General features: G+C 47.5%; 1 protein-coding gene across 1 annotated transcript in view; it reads left to right on the top strand.

Moving 5' to 3' along the window:
- The first annotated feature begins 1057 nt into the window (after positions 1-1057).
- The window catches only part of AACS (acetoacetyl-CoA synthetase), a 56453-nt gene continuing 40187 nt past the window's right edge, over positions 1058-17323 (top strand). The window contains exons 1-4 of the mRNA XM_083590136.1: positions 1058-1333; positions 6123-6226; positions 10751-10871; positions 15441-15554. Coding sequence (XP_083446262.1) covers positions 1216-1333; positions 6123-6226; positions 10751-10871; positions 15441-15554 — 457 coding nt within the window. The 5' untranslated portion in view covers positions 1058-1215. The remainder of the gene's footprint in view (positions 1334-6122; positions 6227-10750; positions 10872-15440; positions 15555-17323) is intronic.

Below are 17323 nucleotides of genomic sequence, written 5' to 3' on the forward strand. Positions count from 1 at the left end.
TCATTTCCAGAGGGGTAAAAGTGCCATCGCTGCAGCATCAACGTCCTGAACATGTAGTATTTATTTAAAGTGTCCCCGGATTCATTGAAAAAAATCAGGTAACCTTAGTCTACCTTGAGCAGAACTAGCATTAAATACACCCTCCTGCCTGGCCCACCACACCCCTCCAGGTAAGCAGCAGTGACCCTGGTGTCCGGAGTCTGGCTCTGCCTCACCACCCAGGCTGCCACCGATCCCACATAGCATATTTTCATAGGATTTTTAGAAATTCTGTTTCTGCTCCATCTTTCAAGGGTGGTCTCCCATCCAGGCGTTTCACTTCAGCAAGGTGGCTGCCTCCATCTGAGCCCTTTAAACATCCCTTCAAAACTACAATCCCTATAATTCTTTTGAGGGCAGAGCCGTGATCAGTTAAACTGGTCCAAAGCCAATGTAAGCACGGAGTGCAGAAGAAATGCCCTAAATCAGGCATAGGCAAACTCAGCCCTCCAGATGTTTTGGGGACTACAACTCCACGATCCCTAGCTAACAGGACCAGTGGTCAGGGATGATGGGAATTGTGGTCCCAAAACATCTGGAGGGCCGAGTTTGCCTATGCCTGCCCTAAATAAAACTCCCTTGCCTTTAATTCCAACTTCCCCAACTGGGGGGGGGGGTGTTGCTTGTATTTACTGTCACTTTGGCTGTAGCTGTCTCTGATTAACAACAGAAAAGTTGAGGTAGGTGTAAGCTAAAATCTTTTGCACCTCTTTTTCTGTAGATGTGTGTGTATATGCATACATCACACATACAGAGAGGTACATGAGACGCACAGGCATATGCGTGTATATACACATTGCATTGCACAATTTATATACTTACAGTCATAGATCCGGTTTTATAAACGTACATACATATAGATAGATTTACGCTAATCCCTTTGGCAGCTACAGCTGCTGCGAATGCACCGCTTTCCATACCCCGCCCTTTTTTGCATTGAAAAATAGACCTAGTTCCGTGCCTGCACTCTTTCCTTCTCCTCCTCCATCATCAGCCCTGGCGGAAGCTTACCGGGGAAACGGGAGGTGAGCTGTCCCTGAAAGGCTGCTTGCAGGAGGCGGAGCCCCCCAGTCACTCGCCCAGCGAGGAAGCAGCAGGCTTTCAAGCCGGTGCGTTGCAGCAGCAGCAGCAGCAGCAGCAGCAGCAGCCCTTGCCTGAGCGAAGCGCGACCTCGCCATGTCTGGGGCGCCGGAGATCATGGAATCGCAGGTGATGTGGGAGCCGGACTCCAAGCGCAACACCAATATGGACCAGTTCCGGGCGGCGGTAGCTGCTGCCTACGGGATCCCCCTGGGTGAGTCTCTGCTGCTGCTGGGGCTGCAGGGATGGTGCCTTTGCGCTTGGGCGCAAGCTGCCCTCTTGGCGCCTGCCCGGGGCTTGGGCATCAGGCGGGATGCAGAGCCGCCGGGGAGGCTGCGAGGCTTGGCTCCTGGGGCTGCCGCCGGAGGGACAGAAGGAAGCGTCGCCCCGGGGCGGGTTGCCGGGGCATCTTCCCTTCGTTGGGCGCCGGGTCTCGCCCCGGCCACTGGGGCGAAATGGAGCCTCCGCGTTCAGGGGAAGTCTATCTCTGGGTGGCTGGGCTCGAGGGGGGGGGCGGACTGCTGCCTCGACGCCTTCTTAGGGGTTTCCGTGAGCTGCTGGGCAGAGCAGTGCCCGCCAACGTGGTGCCCGCCCGATGTCTTGGACTAGAACTCCCATCAGGCTGGCTGAGGCAGAGGCGCAGCCCAAAAGCATCTGGGGCGCATCTCAAGGCTGGCCTGGGCGACCACTTGGTTGTGGGTGCTCTTCCGTTCAGTGACGTTTCTGCATTTGGCCGTGACAATTTCACTTTAATGTGCTAACTTAGCATCTCTGTTCCTAGCTCAGACCCATGCCCCTTTTAAAGAAACCGTCCTGAAGTACTAAAAATAGGGCTTATAATGCTCTGAGCATGTGCAGAGTATTTTCCCATTTCTGCTGAGCAACCGCCCCCTTGCACTTCAGTGCCTCATGTAGGCCTGAGTGAGGCCCAGCAACAGATTTTGAGAACCAGTCATTGTTGAAAAGCCATCCCAGGCCCTTGACTTGCAGCGGATCTTCTGTCTTGTTCAGTCCCGAATGTGAACCCTGTACCTGTCTGCATTTGTTGGCTCCAATAAAGGGTGTAGTACAGGGAAGCTGGGTACCTGAAAATATTTATTTATTCAGGTATTCAGTCTCCCTCTCCAATTTTCTTTGGAACAATTTCCCCCAGAGATTTGTTTATTTATTTTTTTTAAAAAAAAGATTCACACTGATAAATGTAGATGTGACAACCGTGTTACCAGGTAACTGAAAAGAGAGTTTTCTTGGGCAAACAGTTCTGTTCTGTTTTTCTGGTGATGGGCAACTTAACTCTAGTCACCAATGGCCTTGCCTGTACTGAAGGGACTCATAATACATGGGCCAATATTTTAAGTATCTGATAACAGTGATATTTAATTTTAATTTTATTTATTAAATTTGTATTTCACCTGAAGATCTCAGGGTTGTTCATGGCATATAAAATACAGAATAAGACCACAAAGTACATAATAAAAACCATAACAAAACAAGCCAACAACACCCCCCGTATAGAGACCTAAGCTGTGGTTTAGCTGTCCTAACGGGAGCTGCTGGCTAAACTATCATCTTGCTCAGCCTTGGCTGCAGCTTTGGGTCGTTCTGTGAGAAAAGCAACCAACAAATATAAACGGGATATTAAAGTGGGGGGCACAGTATTGAAGGTCATAGTACAGTTGCCAAAGATTCAACAATGATTTTGTCATCATGGTGGAGGGAAGGTCTAAGTCTCTTAAGCTTCAGTGGGTGCACCTTTGCTCCGTTAACTTTTGTGGGGGAAGTTGGCTGATCTTGTCATGGCAGGGCAGCACCCCCACCCACCCATAGTGTTGGGCTGGGATCTGGGAGACTTGGATTCAAATCCCCACTCACTGGGTGATTTGGGCCAGTTCTGCTCCATGGCCTAACCTACCTCACAGGGTTGTTGTGAGGATAAAATGGAAAGGAGGAGAGGTGTGTACACCACCTTGAGACCTTTGAAGGAAAGGTGGGATATACATAAAATAAATATTTAACAAGAGTGGGTTGTATGGTCAAGATCAAGAGTGGGTTGTATGGTCAAGAAGGCGGTTTCTGCATGTGCTGTAGAGGGAAATGCGGGGCAGATGGGGCTTGTCAACCTGGGAAGCTTAGCCCACCTAGGAGAAGGAAAGCTCTGATCCCAGACCTCTACTGTCTTGCAGGATATCTTCGGGAGTAGTATAGACTAGTGAGTAAACCCTACACAAATCTGGAGTGGAGTCCCTAAGGCGGTTGGATGGCATCTTGTGTTCCTCCTTCCAGCAGCTCCTGCAGCCAAGCTGGTGTCACATGTATTGCTCTGCTTTCCTTTGGACCACATCAGCCAGGCCGGGGGGGGGGGCTTGTCATCTAGGCAGCCCAGGACCTCCATGCACACTGCCCAGGCTTGTGCCCCGGATAGGTCACCTGGGTGCTGCTACTGCAGCAGTTTGACTTCATCCCTGGAGGTGCACTTCATTGTCTCTCCAGACGGACGGCTGCCAACTCACAGTGGCTCTACACTGACTGGCAGGGCTTTCCAGGGTTTCAAGCAGAGGATATTGCTAGCCCTACCTCAAGATGCTGGGGATTGAATCTAAGGCCTTCTGCATGCAAAGCAGATGCTCTCTCCCTGGGCTACAGCCTTCACAATCTAGTGGGAAGCTCTTCTGTGCAAGCCCTTTTAAAGTGAGCGGAATCGGACAAGAACTTGCTCTTCTTCCAATGGGCTTTGCAGTGGATTCTGCCCTGGTCCAGATCTGTCCATATGCCACATTATGGCATTTGTATTACAGTCACACCTCGGGTTGAATATGCTTCATGTTGAGCGCATTCAAGTTGCGCTCCGCGGCAACCCGGAAGTAACAGAGCGCATTACTTCTGGGTTTCGCTGCTCACGCATGCGCAGACGCTCAAAATGATGTCACGCGCATGCGCAGAAGCTGCGAAAAGCGACACGCGCACACGCAGACGTGCTTTTGCTAGTTACATTTGCTTCTGGATGTGAACAGGGCTCCGGAACGGATCCCGTTCGCATCCCGAGGTACCACTGTATATCGTATACTGCTTACTTACCAAAGTGGTTTTTTAGAGGTTTACTGGTTTTAAAACCAATTATGAGAAAGATAAGCACACATAATTAGAATACCCAATAAAGCAGTTCCACCAGAACATTAAAATAAACACCCACAATTAAAGTGTGCAATAGCACACTACCATTAAAACAGTTCAACGGTAAAAACAGCAATTAAAACAGGAAGTTTGGGTCAGGAGAATGCTTGTCTAAAGTGGTGTGTCTTCAAGAGCCAATGCAATGTCCGTGGCACCCAAAACCTGCCATCCGAAGTGGAGGGCTGCTGTTTCTCTCTGCTTCTTCATTGAACCATGGCCTTACAACTATGTTAAAACTGTCGTGTCATTTTCAGGCAGTGTGAGGACAGCCTGGTGGCCTCTGGGTGATGAGCTCATTTTGAGCTCCACTTCTCAAAGCCCTGTTTGCTTTTTCATCTCTGTAGCATCTTTCCTCTTCATTTCACTGAGTAAATTAGCATCTTCTGTTTGTGCTTCGTATTTAGCAGGTTGAAGGCCCACAAATGTGGAGGTTGGCTCTTTGGCGGACCTGGGGTATATCTCCCGGACCATCAGAGCCGAAGATTAATTGTCCTGCCCCCACCCGCCCGCAGTCCACCTTCTCTAGCTTCTTGCTCCCTAGGAAAACAGCAAAAGGGTTGTTTGTTTGACCTCCACCTTTTATAATGGCTAAGGACACAGGGTCCTGCTTGATTTCCATAAGATCCTCAGGTGTCTTGATGGGAGAAGGCAATATTAACCATTTCTCAGCAAGCAAATATGGGAGCTAATGACTTATTGAAGAAGAGAGAAGGAAGCTGGTGGCTTTCCCAGTTCAGCCATGATTGGAATTGTGAAGTGGTGAAGTATTGTGGTGGCCTGGCGTCTCCAGCTAGAGCTGGCTAAAAGCTCCTATCTGAAACTCTGGAGAGTTACTGTAGAGACACCATGGACCTAGATGAACCAGTGTTCTTACGTAGCATAAGGTAAATTCCTATGTGACTCCTTGCCCAAAGACAATTAGCACCTCAGTCTGTGGCTTGGGCTAGGAGTTCTCTCATTGACTAATTGCCCAGTTATTGGGGGCTATCATAATGCGCTATATCGATTGGCCCTGAGTTGGGCAGGGAAAGGACCTTCTCACTAATCACATACATTTAAAGCAGTATGAGCACTTGGGATTTGTGTAGGGTTTATTCCTGAGCCTTTTCTTCACCCAAAGATACCCCGCAAGGCAGCAGAGGTTTGGGATCAGAGCTTTCTTTGTCCTAGGTGGTTGATGAGCCCCATCTGCCCCGCATTTCCCTCTACAGCACGTGCAGAAACCGCCTTCTTGACCATTCAACCCACTCTTGGTCTTGTCCACTCAATCCTCCAGAGCCTGTCTTCTTATGCAGGGGAAGTCCCTAAGTCACTGAGGGTTTGAGACCCATCAGCTATTCACACCTGGATTAGCTGGCCAGTCAAAGCCATTTCCCAGAGTGTGGCCACTGTTGCAAGCTTCTAGGAGCCACAGGTGAGAGCTGAGTGCAGGGTGGGGACCAGAGGTTTGTTCAGTGTAGAGACAATACTGAACTAAATGAACTAAACCAGGGTGGACAGACTACCCCAGAAGGAGCATGGCATGCCCCCCACCAGATAGTACTACTCCTCCCCTAACTCCTCATACGTCCCAATAAGAAGTAAGATTCATATTTATATCCCGCTTTTCTGTAGGATAGCCAAAGCGGTTTATAAGAAGATAGGGCACACACATACAATATTTTTGTGTCCTATCAAAATGAAACAGAATAAAATTGGAAACAGCCCAATAACAACAAAATGGCAAAATCTGAAACAATTAACCTTAGGCAGCCAAATCTTAGGCTGCAGATCACTTGCACATTGTGTTATAGATTATCATTGAAATAAAGATGTCTATATTTACCCTACAGCCAACTACAATGAATTGTACCATTGGTCGGTGAATCACTATGCAGATTTCTGGGCAGAATTTTGGAAGTTTAGTGGGATTGTCTTCTCCCGCCTTTATGATGAGGTAAGCCATTAGGGATCTGACCCTCTTGCTTTATTTATTATTATTTGGAAGGATTTTCAAGCCGCTCAGTCTAAAGGTTCTTAGAAGCAGTGCACATAATAAAATTGTAGCTAAAGCACAGCTAAAATACACCAAACAGATATACACTCGTGCGCGCGCGCGCACACACACACACACACACACACACACACACGAGCAATGATTAAAGCACAGTTTTTAATTTCAAAGATTTTGCACTGCATCCAGCATTTTCTGCTAGTGCAAGTGTGAGTCTGAATGCTGCACAACAGAGAAATCCAGTGCAACAGTTGCACAACAGTAGAAACACATTGTGTGACAAAGTTAACCACAACCTACTTGTACAACAGTGTTCCACAAGTGCAAAACATTTCACCAGTGGAACAAGTATTTTGCTAAGTGACTAAGAATTCTTTCATACCCCTATTTGCCCCACCGCTTTCCACTGGGGAAACCTGCAGTTTAGCGCTGAATTGGAGCAAAGGGCAACAGGCTTTTCCACGGAGTGTTCTGATTTAGTGCTAAAGACCAGGTGGGGCAAAGGCTTGGAGCTGTGCCTGCAAAGCAAAGCACAAGGGGAAAACTGCTGGTGGGAGTTGTAGTTCAGCAGCACCTGTGGGCCGAAGGTTTTCCCCGCCTGCCCCTGAGGTTAAAGAGACCAGCAGTGACAGTGGGGCATGCATGGATCAGTGGCAGAGAACAAGTTTTTCATGCAGTGTTTTACGTATATAAAACATTTCATGGCTGCCTTTCAAAGCAACCACCCTCCAGGTGCTTTGCATCAAAATGCACATTTCAATAATATACCATAGGCTTAAAAACAGTAGTTAAAAAACTGTGTCTTTTATCAGTTTTTGATGGATCAGATATGGATTTAAGATATAAACCTCTTTTTTCCCCTATTAGCTTGTTTGACCATATCACAGGTCTAGAAGAAGTAATCAGGCTTTTCTGTAAACATTTTGTTCAATAATGTAAAGTTTATTCTCATTTCTGAGAGATTGACTCATAAATTACATGTATCTTGGGTACAGCTAAACTTCTGGATTTTGTCTCCATTTGGCAACCATATGTTACTTATATGACAGGCCAAGCACAGGGATGGCAAGTACTGATGAAATATGGCTTTATTTGGTATTTATAAATTTTTTTGGTATTCTCTCTGTATCAGGTTGGTTTTTTGCTATAGCATCTAATTCATTGTGTAGTCTCTTGATAACGTTCTTTGTTTTATGAGGTAATGGATGTGAACCTTGGTTTTCTGTTTTGTACAATTTTCTTTCTTTTTTCATATTTTATATTGTGTTCATGATACAGTTTTGAAAATTTAATATATTTGAGCCAAGCCAAACTATCTATAGAATCTAATTAAACAGTTCAAGAACACAGTTTAAAAGCAGCAGTGAAGTAACCACTCATACTAAAAAATCAGTGTGACCTTTAATTTTAAAACAGCATCAGATCTGCTGCAAGCAATCTGATGCAAGTGGATCTTCAAACCACATTTAATAAATGGGATATTTTTCTCAGTGGAGAGGTTACATTAAGTAATATGTTTGAATGTGTATGTGTAAAGACAATGGTTAAAACAAGCACCCTTAGATGTACTGCTGGTTAAGTGTTTAACGGTTATTGTATTTGTATTTAAAAACCAATAAAAATGTTTAACAAAAGAAAGAAACAGGACATATGGGGCAAGTCCTCTATTCTTTTGGGGACAGGGTTTGAGTTCCCAAAATGAGGGAGGACATGTAGTTGAGAAAGTCCTGTCTGTGGAACTGGTTTTGCAGGTGGGCCAGTGAGCAATTTGAGTTAAAACGATGCCCTATAGCAAGTGATGTGAGAGATTTTTGCCTGACTAAGAATGGAGTCAAGTTCATCCTTCAGTCTCAAGCACCTGCGCAATCCTGGCTTGCGCTGGCAGCAAGATTAGGTGGTGCATTGCATGTGGAGAGATGCCAGTTGTCAATCCGGTCCACCACGTCAAAGTGAAACACAAGAATATTGGGGAGAGATGGGGAACCCTTTTCTCTTTTCTGGGCTTATGCAGGAGAAAGAAAACTGAAGTGAAGGCCTTTCAGTTGGAGGCTGGGGCCCCCTCTGCACTATACATTTAAAGCACAGATGTATAACCTCAGAGAATCCTGGGAGCTGTAGTTTAAGGGTATTGAGTGATGTTAGGAGGCCCCTATTCCCTTCCCAGAGCTACAGTTCCCAGAGTGATGGTTTAATAGTCAGCCCCTCTTCCAGGGTTGAAACTAGGCTTTCTGTCACCTGGGGCAAAGACCGAGTTTGTCGTACACCCCCACGTGTGTTTGTGTGTGTACACACACACACACACACACACACACACACACACACTCAACACGTTTGTTCATAAAGGGCATACAAAGTAGTTTGAAATAGGCTGGAGAAGAGATAGTCTCTCCAAATAGTAAAATTGTCTGTGTATATATCATTCAACCTTAAGTAGATCTTCTCAGAGAGTAATAGATCTTTTGATGAATTCTAAGAAGCATTATGACTGTATGTAATAATAATAATAATAATAATTAATTAATAATAATTAATAAATAATAATAAATAATAGAAACTGTGATAATTATCAGGCACATGCTAGAGAGTCCTATTGAATTCAGTGGGACTTACTTCTAAGTAAAAATGCTTAAGATTGCAGTATAAGATTGCAGAATCTTTACACACTTACCTGGGAGTAAACTCCATTGAATTCAGTGGGACTTACTTCTGAGTAGTAAAGGCATGCAGTTTAAGACTCTAAGGCAGGCATGGCCAAACTTGGCCCTCCAGATGTTTTCGGAGTACAGCTCCCATCATCCCTATCTTAACAGGACCAGTGATCAGGGATGATGGGAATTGTAGTCCCAAAACATCTGGAGGGCCAAGTTTGGCCATGCCTGCGTGTCTAAGGAATAAAATGAATAAATACTTAACAAGTTTTCTTTAAAAAATGCTGGCTGCTGAGCCATTGCAATTAAAGAATTTGACGTGGATTGGCTACATTTTCCTTCCAAATTACAAGAAGGGATAAATACAAAGTGCTTCATATTTCAGCATCATATTTCTTTCATTACAGGTATTTTATTTTCAGTATAAAGAGGACTCAGTTTTTGTAGCTGATTGTATGCAGCAGTGCCCTCTTTATGTATTCACATGGTGTAAACATGTATGTTGTCCTCTAGATCCAACACACACACACACACACACACAGAGAGAGAGAGAGAGAGAGAGAGAGAGAGAGAGAGAGAGAAGACACAAGCAATCAATACTCCAAAGTGCTTCTGTTCCCAAAAAGGGCAGGAGGTGTTGTTCTGATCTCTTCACCACTTTTAATTGATCTCTGAGATGTTGAGGGAAGCAAAAGAAGAAGAAAGAAAGCCACAAAACTTTCCCTTTTCAACTTTGCTTGGAGAGCAACCTCCTCTAGGATTTCTCTTTCACACACAGTTCCAGAAACAGACAGGGGGAAAGAGGAAGGTTTTCCTGCTTCCCCTTGCAAATGAGCGTCCCTCTGGTGCTCAGCAGCCACAAGGAGGGGCATGGTCAGAGGACCCCCCCCCCGCAAGCTGGGAGCCTCACTGGTGCCCCTCTAGAGGCTTCACCCAGGGCTGAGAACATGGCTAGCCCCCCCCTTAACTACAGCCTTGCCCTCTTCTCATGGAACTCTGTCAGGGGAATAGGGTGGGGGTCCTCTAACGACACTCAGCACCCTGAACAAACTGCAGGATTTTTGCCTGGTCGGTGGCGGGAAGCCATGACAGTTTAACACGGCACGATACTGCTTTTAACTGTATAGTGAGTATGGGTCAGGCTGTTAGTGTCCAGTTCACAGCCCTGAAGGCGGAATCAGGGCAAAAGTGGGGCTTTTGTAATGGTTGCTTGCTATCCCCCCACTGCAGGGCAAGCAACCATTTCCATGGTTGGGGCCAAATGACTGAATGCAAGATAAAAAAGGGGCAACTTTGGAACGAGACTTTTTAAGGGGATGAAGCAACCCTAGACCAGCCTTCTTCCAACCTGTCAACCTCCAGATGCTGTCAGAGTGAAGCTCCTATCATCCCTTGCGGAATTTATATCGCTCTGTTCAGTTTTGGAAAGGCTTTGTGTGTTTTAAAATAGAAGCAGTATTCTTTTAATAATCTGTCTTAAAATGGTAGTTTCTGTTTAAGCTGGCCTGGGACCTCGTGTGAAGGGCAGGTAAGAAAACTTGCTAACTAGACAACTAAAGCTTTGTCCTGTTGGCTTTGCTGGCTGGGGCTGCCAGGAGCCCCAATGTCAGGGAGGCCACAGACTGAGAGAGGCTGTGTAGCAGTGAAGATGCCTGAAGCAGTGTGGGCCTTGAGGCACGGTGGTCTCTCACGTGGGATTCTGGTAATGGGGAAACAAGCCAGCCTGGATTTTGGAGTGTGGGAACTCTTCTCCGCCCCAGGAGCAGATAGGACCATGAAGCTCTTCTTTCCTAAGGATGTCCGGCCTTTTTTCCACCAGGTGATTGACCCTTCCAAGGGCATTGCAGATGTTCCAGAGTGGTTTAAAGGCAGCAGGTTGAACTATGCAGAAAACCTCTTAAAGCACAAAGAAAACGATAAAATTGCGCTCTATGCTGCACGTAAGTAGTCATTGTGAATCTTTGCTCTTGTGACACCTGTGATTCTTCTCTCTCTCTCTATTTTCTGCCCCTGTCGTTTTATTGTGCTTTATTTATAATAACACGCACATTCATACAATTAAAGAACAGTAAACTAAACATTAGCAACAGTCAGCCAGAGAAGTATCACTTGCAGTGGTGAACCTTGTGCTTCTACCAATATTTCTCTTCATTGCAAAACACTTCTTTCTATACAGTGGTACCTCGGGTTACAGGCACTTCAGGTTACAGATGCTTCAGGTTACAGACTCCGCTAACCCAGAAATAGTACCTCGGGTTAAGAACTTTGCTTCAGGATGAGAACAGAAATTGTGCGGTGGTGGCGCAGTGCAGTAGGAGGCCCCATTAGCTAAAGTGGTGCTTCAGGTTAAGAACAGTTTCAGGTTAAGAATGGACCTCCAGAACGAATTAAGTTCTTAACCCGAGGTACCACTGTAATTTTTGCCTCTGGAAGACTCTTCTTAGTTGAATCTGCTTGACTTGCAGCCCATTTCATGGAGTGGTAAAATAATCAGGCCAATTTGGGGGGGGGGCAGAGTATATTGATTAGCCTGGCAGTGTGTCTGTTGGGCAGACTTGCTCTGGGCTTCCCCTTGTTGCCAAACGCTTCTGCCTACTGCCATAGAGACTCTTTCCTGCCCTGCAGGCTTTGTAGAGAGATTGCAATTGTCCCAAACTAGTTTGTCAGGCAGCCCTTTGCCTAACCTGCTCTCCCCTCGGGGCTTTTTCTCCCACCTGCTGGAGACTGGTTGTCTTAAGTAACCAGCCTGTTTGCAGAACTCCTAGTTCCCACAGTTTCTTGGGGGCACTGCTTCCTTTTTCCTTCCTGTAACTCTGTGTTTCTCGGCCTGGTGCCCTTCAGGTGCTGCTGAACTCTGGCTCCCACCAGGTCCAGCTGCCCAATGGAGGGCACATCAGGTTGGCGAAGGCTGCCATTAACCCATCACGGATGGCGACAGGTTTTCTGGATGAGTCTTCATCTTAATGCAGACTTGCAAATAATCCCATGAAACCTGCCTAGGCACGCCAGTTCCGAATCTTTAAGGGTTGCAGCCCAGCAGATGACCACTTACCAAGGTTGCTGCAGGACGGTGGCCTATCTGCATGGGGGCTTGGTCTAGATGGCCTTTGAGGAGCCTTCCAACTCAACGATCCTACTTCTCAGGGGCAATTGGTGGCAGTCAGGCCATATGTCATGTCTCAGCTAGGGGGGTTCTCCTGAGAGAAAGACCAAGCAGGCTAGGACAGGTGCCGCCTGGGGGTGAGGAGCTGGGATCCTCTGACGAGGCCCAGGAGGGACCACCCCATCCCGGATGGGTTTGGCTTCTGACATCAAGACCAAATGGGTCCCAAGCCAGAGGGAAGGTGGAAACCCGCCCCATCTGGGGAAATGCCCAGTCCGTTTTGGTCGCTAGCTTGGACCCTGACTGTGGACTGTTCTGCCTCTTGCCTGACCTTTAGTTTTGGACTCTGAACTTGGGCTGGTCCTGGATGCTACTTTGGTTGCCACCCTATTGGTGTTGCTGCTGGCAAGTCTCCCTGCTGGCTCAGGAGCCCAGTGGGAACAGGAGACTGTGCATCCTGGGGTGGTAGGTGGAGTCACACAGCCTTGTGGGACTTGGGTCACCTCTGCATCACACACTTAAAGGATGCAGCTTCCCCCCAAAGGATCCTGGGAACTGTGGCTGACCCCTCACACCACCTGTAACAAGCTACAGTTCCCAGGATTACTGGGTGGGGTTGTGACAGGTAGCCGTGTGCTTTAAGTGTGGTGTGTAGAGGCAGGGGAAGCTGAGAGCTTTGCTAAAGGAGCTGGGTGTGTACAGATTTGCATCATGAGCAGGTAACAGGATTTCCCCACAGGCTCTCTTTGATGCCAGATGTACCATCCCTCCTCGAAGTGTGCAAGATGCAGGGGTGTATCGTGAGGCTGCATCGTTCCCCTCCTCCTCCACCTCCTGGTTCTTTATTCTGCTTAAGGAGATTTAAGGGCTAAGCTGGCGTGGGGTTTTTATAGCTCCAGGTTTAATGTCAGAGCAGGGCTTAAGCAGTCTGGCACCCAGAAGGACCAGTGACGGTCCTTGCCAAGTGTTTTGAGACCCTTTTTTGGGAAAGCTGGAGACCTCTGCAGCAGCTTCCACCACTTCCTTTGAAATGCTGCACAAGCAAGGTTTTTGTAGCGCTTCTGGTGCTCCCCTCCTTGTGGTTAGAACAGCAGCTTGTGCTGGGCTTTGGGGCTGAGCGTGTGGAAGCTCTGACCCTCCAGGGGTTTCTGCCTGCCCTGGTCAGCGTGGCCAGTGGTCAGGGAGGGTGGGAGCTATATTTCATCTGTTTGGCAGTGGAATGGGCTATCTCAGAAGGTTTCCAAGCACTATTCAAAGTGTTGCTGCTGACCTTTAAAGCCCTAAATGGCCATGGCCCTTTGTAGCAGAAGGAGCATCTCCACCCACATCGTCCAGGAGATAAAGGAGATCGTCGAGGAGATGTCAAGGAGATAAATAACTATGCAACTTTTAGAAGACACCTGAAGGAAGCCTTGTATAGGGAAGTTTTAGTGTTTGCTGTTTTATTATGTTTTTATATGTGTTGGAAGCTGCCCAGAGTAGGGCTGGGCAGTGTTGGGTTTTCAACATCATGGCAATAAACCACACTGTTGAAAAAAGCTGCATTGGCCCCAGCCGGTGAGGTGCCAGGTGAAACTGCTGCAGCCCTCACCATGGGAGCTGAGGCGCTTTCACCTCAGCCCCTCGCAGCCTTTCCCAGCCTGGTGCCTCTCCCACCCTTCCTGCCCTCTGAGCTGAAGGCAGCTGGGTCCAAGGGCTCATGCAAGGTCACCGCTCTCCCAACTCCTTCCTTACTGGGCTCTGGCTGGCATAATGGCTGCCAAAACCAGAGAAGACCTGGCCAATGTATCTTTTTTATTCTGCAAATAAAAAAAATACTTTGATACTATACTGTACTGCAGAGGTTTTCAACCTTGAGTCCATGGCTCCCTTGACCAACTACATCCTTTCTGCAGCACGCTGTGGGATCAGCACCCCTGACCATCATTCAAGCCCAGGAGCCCAGTTAGGTCACCCTTTGCCGGCAGAGCTGGCAGCCTCTTACCCTTTTTCAAACACCCTCCCTTGTGGAGGGTTCCCTCAGCCTCCTCTCCTCTCCTTGGGAGTCCTCCAGGTAGCCGCTGCTGCCACCCCTGGTCTCTGAGCCGCCCCCCTCTCCCCCAAAGAGAGGCCTCCTCACACTGCCCCACAGGGGCCTGGGAAGAGGATGCCCCAGCCGTAGTGGCCCAACAGAGACTGGCCAAAAGTGAACACGAGGCCAGCACCTTACCTTGGGAGGCAGCAGCGGGCGCTGCCGGGCTTGCAAGGTGGGAAGGCTCCCAGGCCTTGCACACAGAAAGCACAAGAAAGACCAGTGCAGCGCCTGCCTGCCCGGCATCCCACTAGTCTGTCCATTCCCAACAGCAAGGGCTGGCGGAATGGCTGGCTGGGCTCCCTCGTCCGCTGGCTTGCTTACTCCAAGGCTGCCTCAGCTCCTGGCAATCAGCACCCCCTGGCCAGCCCCAGAGGCCCATTCGCCTGGGGAGCCTGTAGCCAGGGCTGCTGCAACAAGCAGCTGTGCAAGCCTTGGGGAGGCAGAGATGCGAGAGGAGGGAGGAAAGGAAAGAGGGACAGAGGCCAGCATTGCCCACAGCACCCCTGACCATCATTCAAGGCACCCCAGGGTGTCACAGCACACTGACTGAAAGCCACTGCTGTACTGTAGTATACTGTACTAAACTGTATAGTTATTTTGATACTGTGCTATTCTACACTCAGTGCTATTTTTCTAGAAAAAGGGGTGCCAGAGCTCACCATGAACTTCTCCCTTGTTCTCTTAGAATGACAATGGCGCCCACCTGAGAGGTTCTGGAGTTCAGCTCCGGTGAGCTCCAGCTGAAAAAAAATTCCTGACTACCCTACACTGAAATGCTTAAATGTTTCTTTTATTGTCCCTGAATCTTCCTGCCACCCGTGTCATCCTCTCCTGCCCCACCAGTGTGGTCTGGCATCTCCAGGTGGGGCTGGGAGGGACTGAAGCCCAGGAGAGCTGCTGCCAGTTGGTGTAGACAATACTGAGCTAGATAGACCAATGGCCTTTCTGGGCACAAGGCAGTTTCTTAGATAATATTTTCAGTTTGTTCAAGTGAGAAGGAGCAATCCCAAACGAGGGAAATCATTTCCGCAAGGTGATGTCATGGCCACTAAATTAGACTTCTTTAAAAGGGGGAGTAGACAAATCCGTGGGTGGTGAGACAATCAGTGACTACCCTCTTCTGTTTCTAGACCGGCGCTCTAACCGCTGCACCTCCCTGGCAGTCTTTTGCAGCTGCCCATTGGACACTGCCCAAGTCTTGCAAAAGAAAACTCTTTCCTTGCAATGGCCTCCTGCCCGCCTGCCCGCCTGTCTGGTGGTCTTTGCATCCTAATGTAAACTTGCTAATGATGGGGCTTGCCTCCTTCAAACTTTCCCCTTCTCCTTCCACAGAGGAAGGCAAGGAGGAGATCGTGAAGGTGACTTTTGAAGAGCTGAGGCAGCAGGTCGCTCTCTTCGCAGCAGCCATGAGGAAGATGGGTGTGCAAACAGGAGACAGAGTTGTCGGTGAGTCAGCCTCCCTTTTCAAAGGCCCATCCTCTAGGTAAACAGAGACTGGGTACTTGGGATGCTAAGCCACAGGCCCCCCTGATTTTGTGCATACATTCATATGAAGGAACCGTTTATGCCTTGTGTTTATCTTGGGATAAAGTGAAATCTTGGAGCCCTGGCTCTTGGAGGGTTCCCAGACTTCCAGCTCCAGAGGGGAAAAGAGTGAAACCAGCATGGAGCAGTGATGCAGCATCTGCAGCTCTCTAGATGTTTAACGAACTTCAACTCCCATCAGCCCCAGCCGGTGTGGGCAGTGCTTGGGGGCTGATGGGAGTTGTGGTCCAGCAATATCTGCAGGACCACCAGTTCCCCATCCCTGCAAGGAAGATAGTGATGCTTTGACAAATCACACTCTTTTGCTGCCTGCCATGTTCTTTGCATCAGAACCTGACCCCTCTTGACAAGGCCAGGGACCATACAAATCTGTCTGCACTTCCAAAATTTGTCAGCATGAAACAGGACTGTTGACTGGGTTACAAAGATCAACTAAAAGTCTTGCTGACTCTTAACTTGCATCTTATGCAATTCTCAGAATAGGCACCCTTTCTCCCCTGCCCCACTCCCTCCTTTTTTGAAGCGTTGAAACTAAAACAATTACAGTTGCATTTGTTTATTATCCTACACAGCAGGGATGAGGAACCTGTGGCCTACTAGATGCAATTGGACTCCCCAATCCCATTTGCCCCAGTCAGCATGCCTAGTGGATTGCGGATTATGGGAGTTGCAGTGCAGCAACATGTGGAGGACCACATATCCCCTTTCTTTGCTGTATAATATACGAATAACAGCCTCAGCCTCTGTGTGCTAAACCTTATGTAGCCAAAGCAGCACCATCCACATGCAGCAGGGAGGTATCAGCAAAGTTGGATGAATACCTAAGTTTGCAGAAGAAACCCCAAAATAGCCCTTTGGCAGAGCTCAAAGCATCACAGTAGCCTCTTACAGATGTGCCTCTGCCTACCTGGTGTCCTCCAAAAGTTTGTTTGGGTTATCTAAGAAATTAATATGCCTCTTAATTACAACCATCTCCAAGCAGTATACAGAAGATGCAATGCAGAAAAGGGCAAAAATCTGTTAAAACTGTAAAATCAGATTTCAGTTAGAATGTCTGCTGGATTCTTTAAAAAGTAGGTGCTGGAATTTCAACAGGGAGGGGAAGCTGTCTGAGGTCAACTGGAAGAGAGTTCCAAAAAATTGATTTGATTTGATTTTGACTTATTACATTTATTTTCATTCAAATGAATCCAAAAGTGGCTTACAAACAATAAATAATAATAACAAGCTAGAACATGTAATAATCATCACAAATACAGCATAAATCATATAGAATAATCAACAAATCATCCATGAAACAATTACTCTGTTAACAAAGCAATGACTAAAAAATAAGTGAAACAGCACAATTAAAGCAAGTCATATTATCTGATTAACAAATCAAGGCAGTGTTTATAATCCATAAAACAATATTAACAAAATAGCAGCCAAAAATTAAACTAAGTGCTGTTAAGTTCATACACACATTCTCCACACCCTCATGACTCATAATGACCCACTCAGTTCAGCTCATTAAAATACAGCTCATTAAAACTGGACACGCAGCATTGAATGCATGGCTCCTGGTGGATTTGAGCCTTGCATCTGAGCCATGGGGGACCACTAACAGTGGCTCCCGGGAAGACTAGGTGATCAGGTAGGGATAGATAGCATCAGGCGGTCCCTAAGGT

The sequence above is a fragment of the Podarcis filfolensis genome (assembly GCF_964270895.1).
Source record: "Podarcis filfolensis genome assembly, chromosome: 16".
Taxonomy (NCBI): Eukaryota; Metazoa; Chordata; class Lepidosauria; order Squamata; family Lacertidae; genus Podarcis; species Podarcis filfolensis.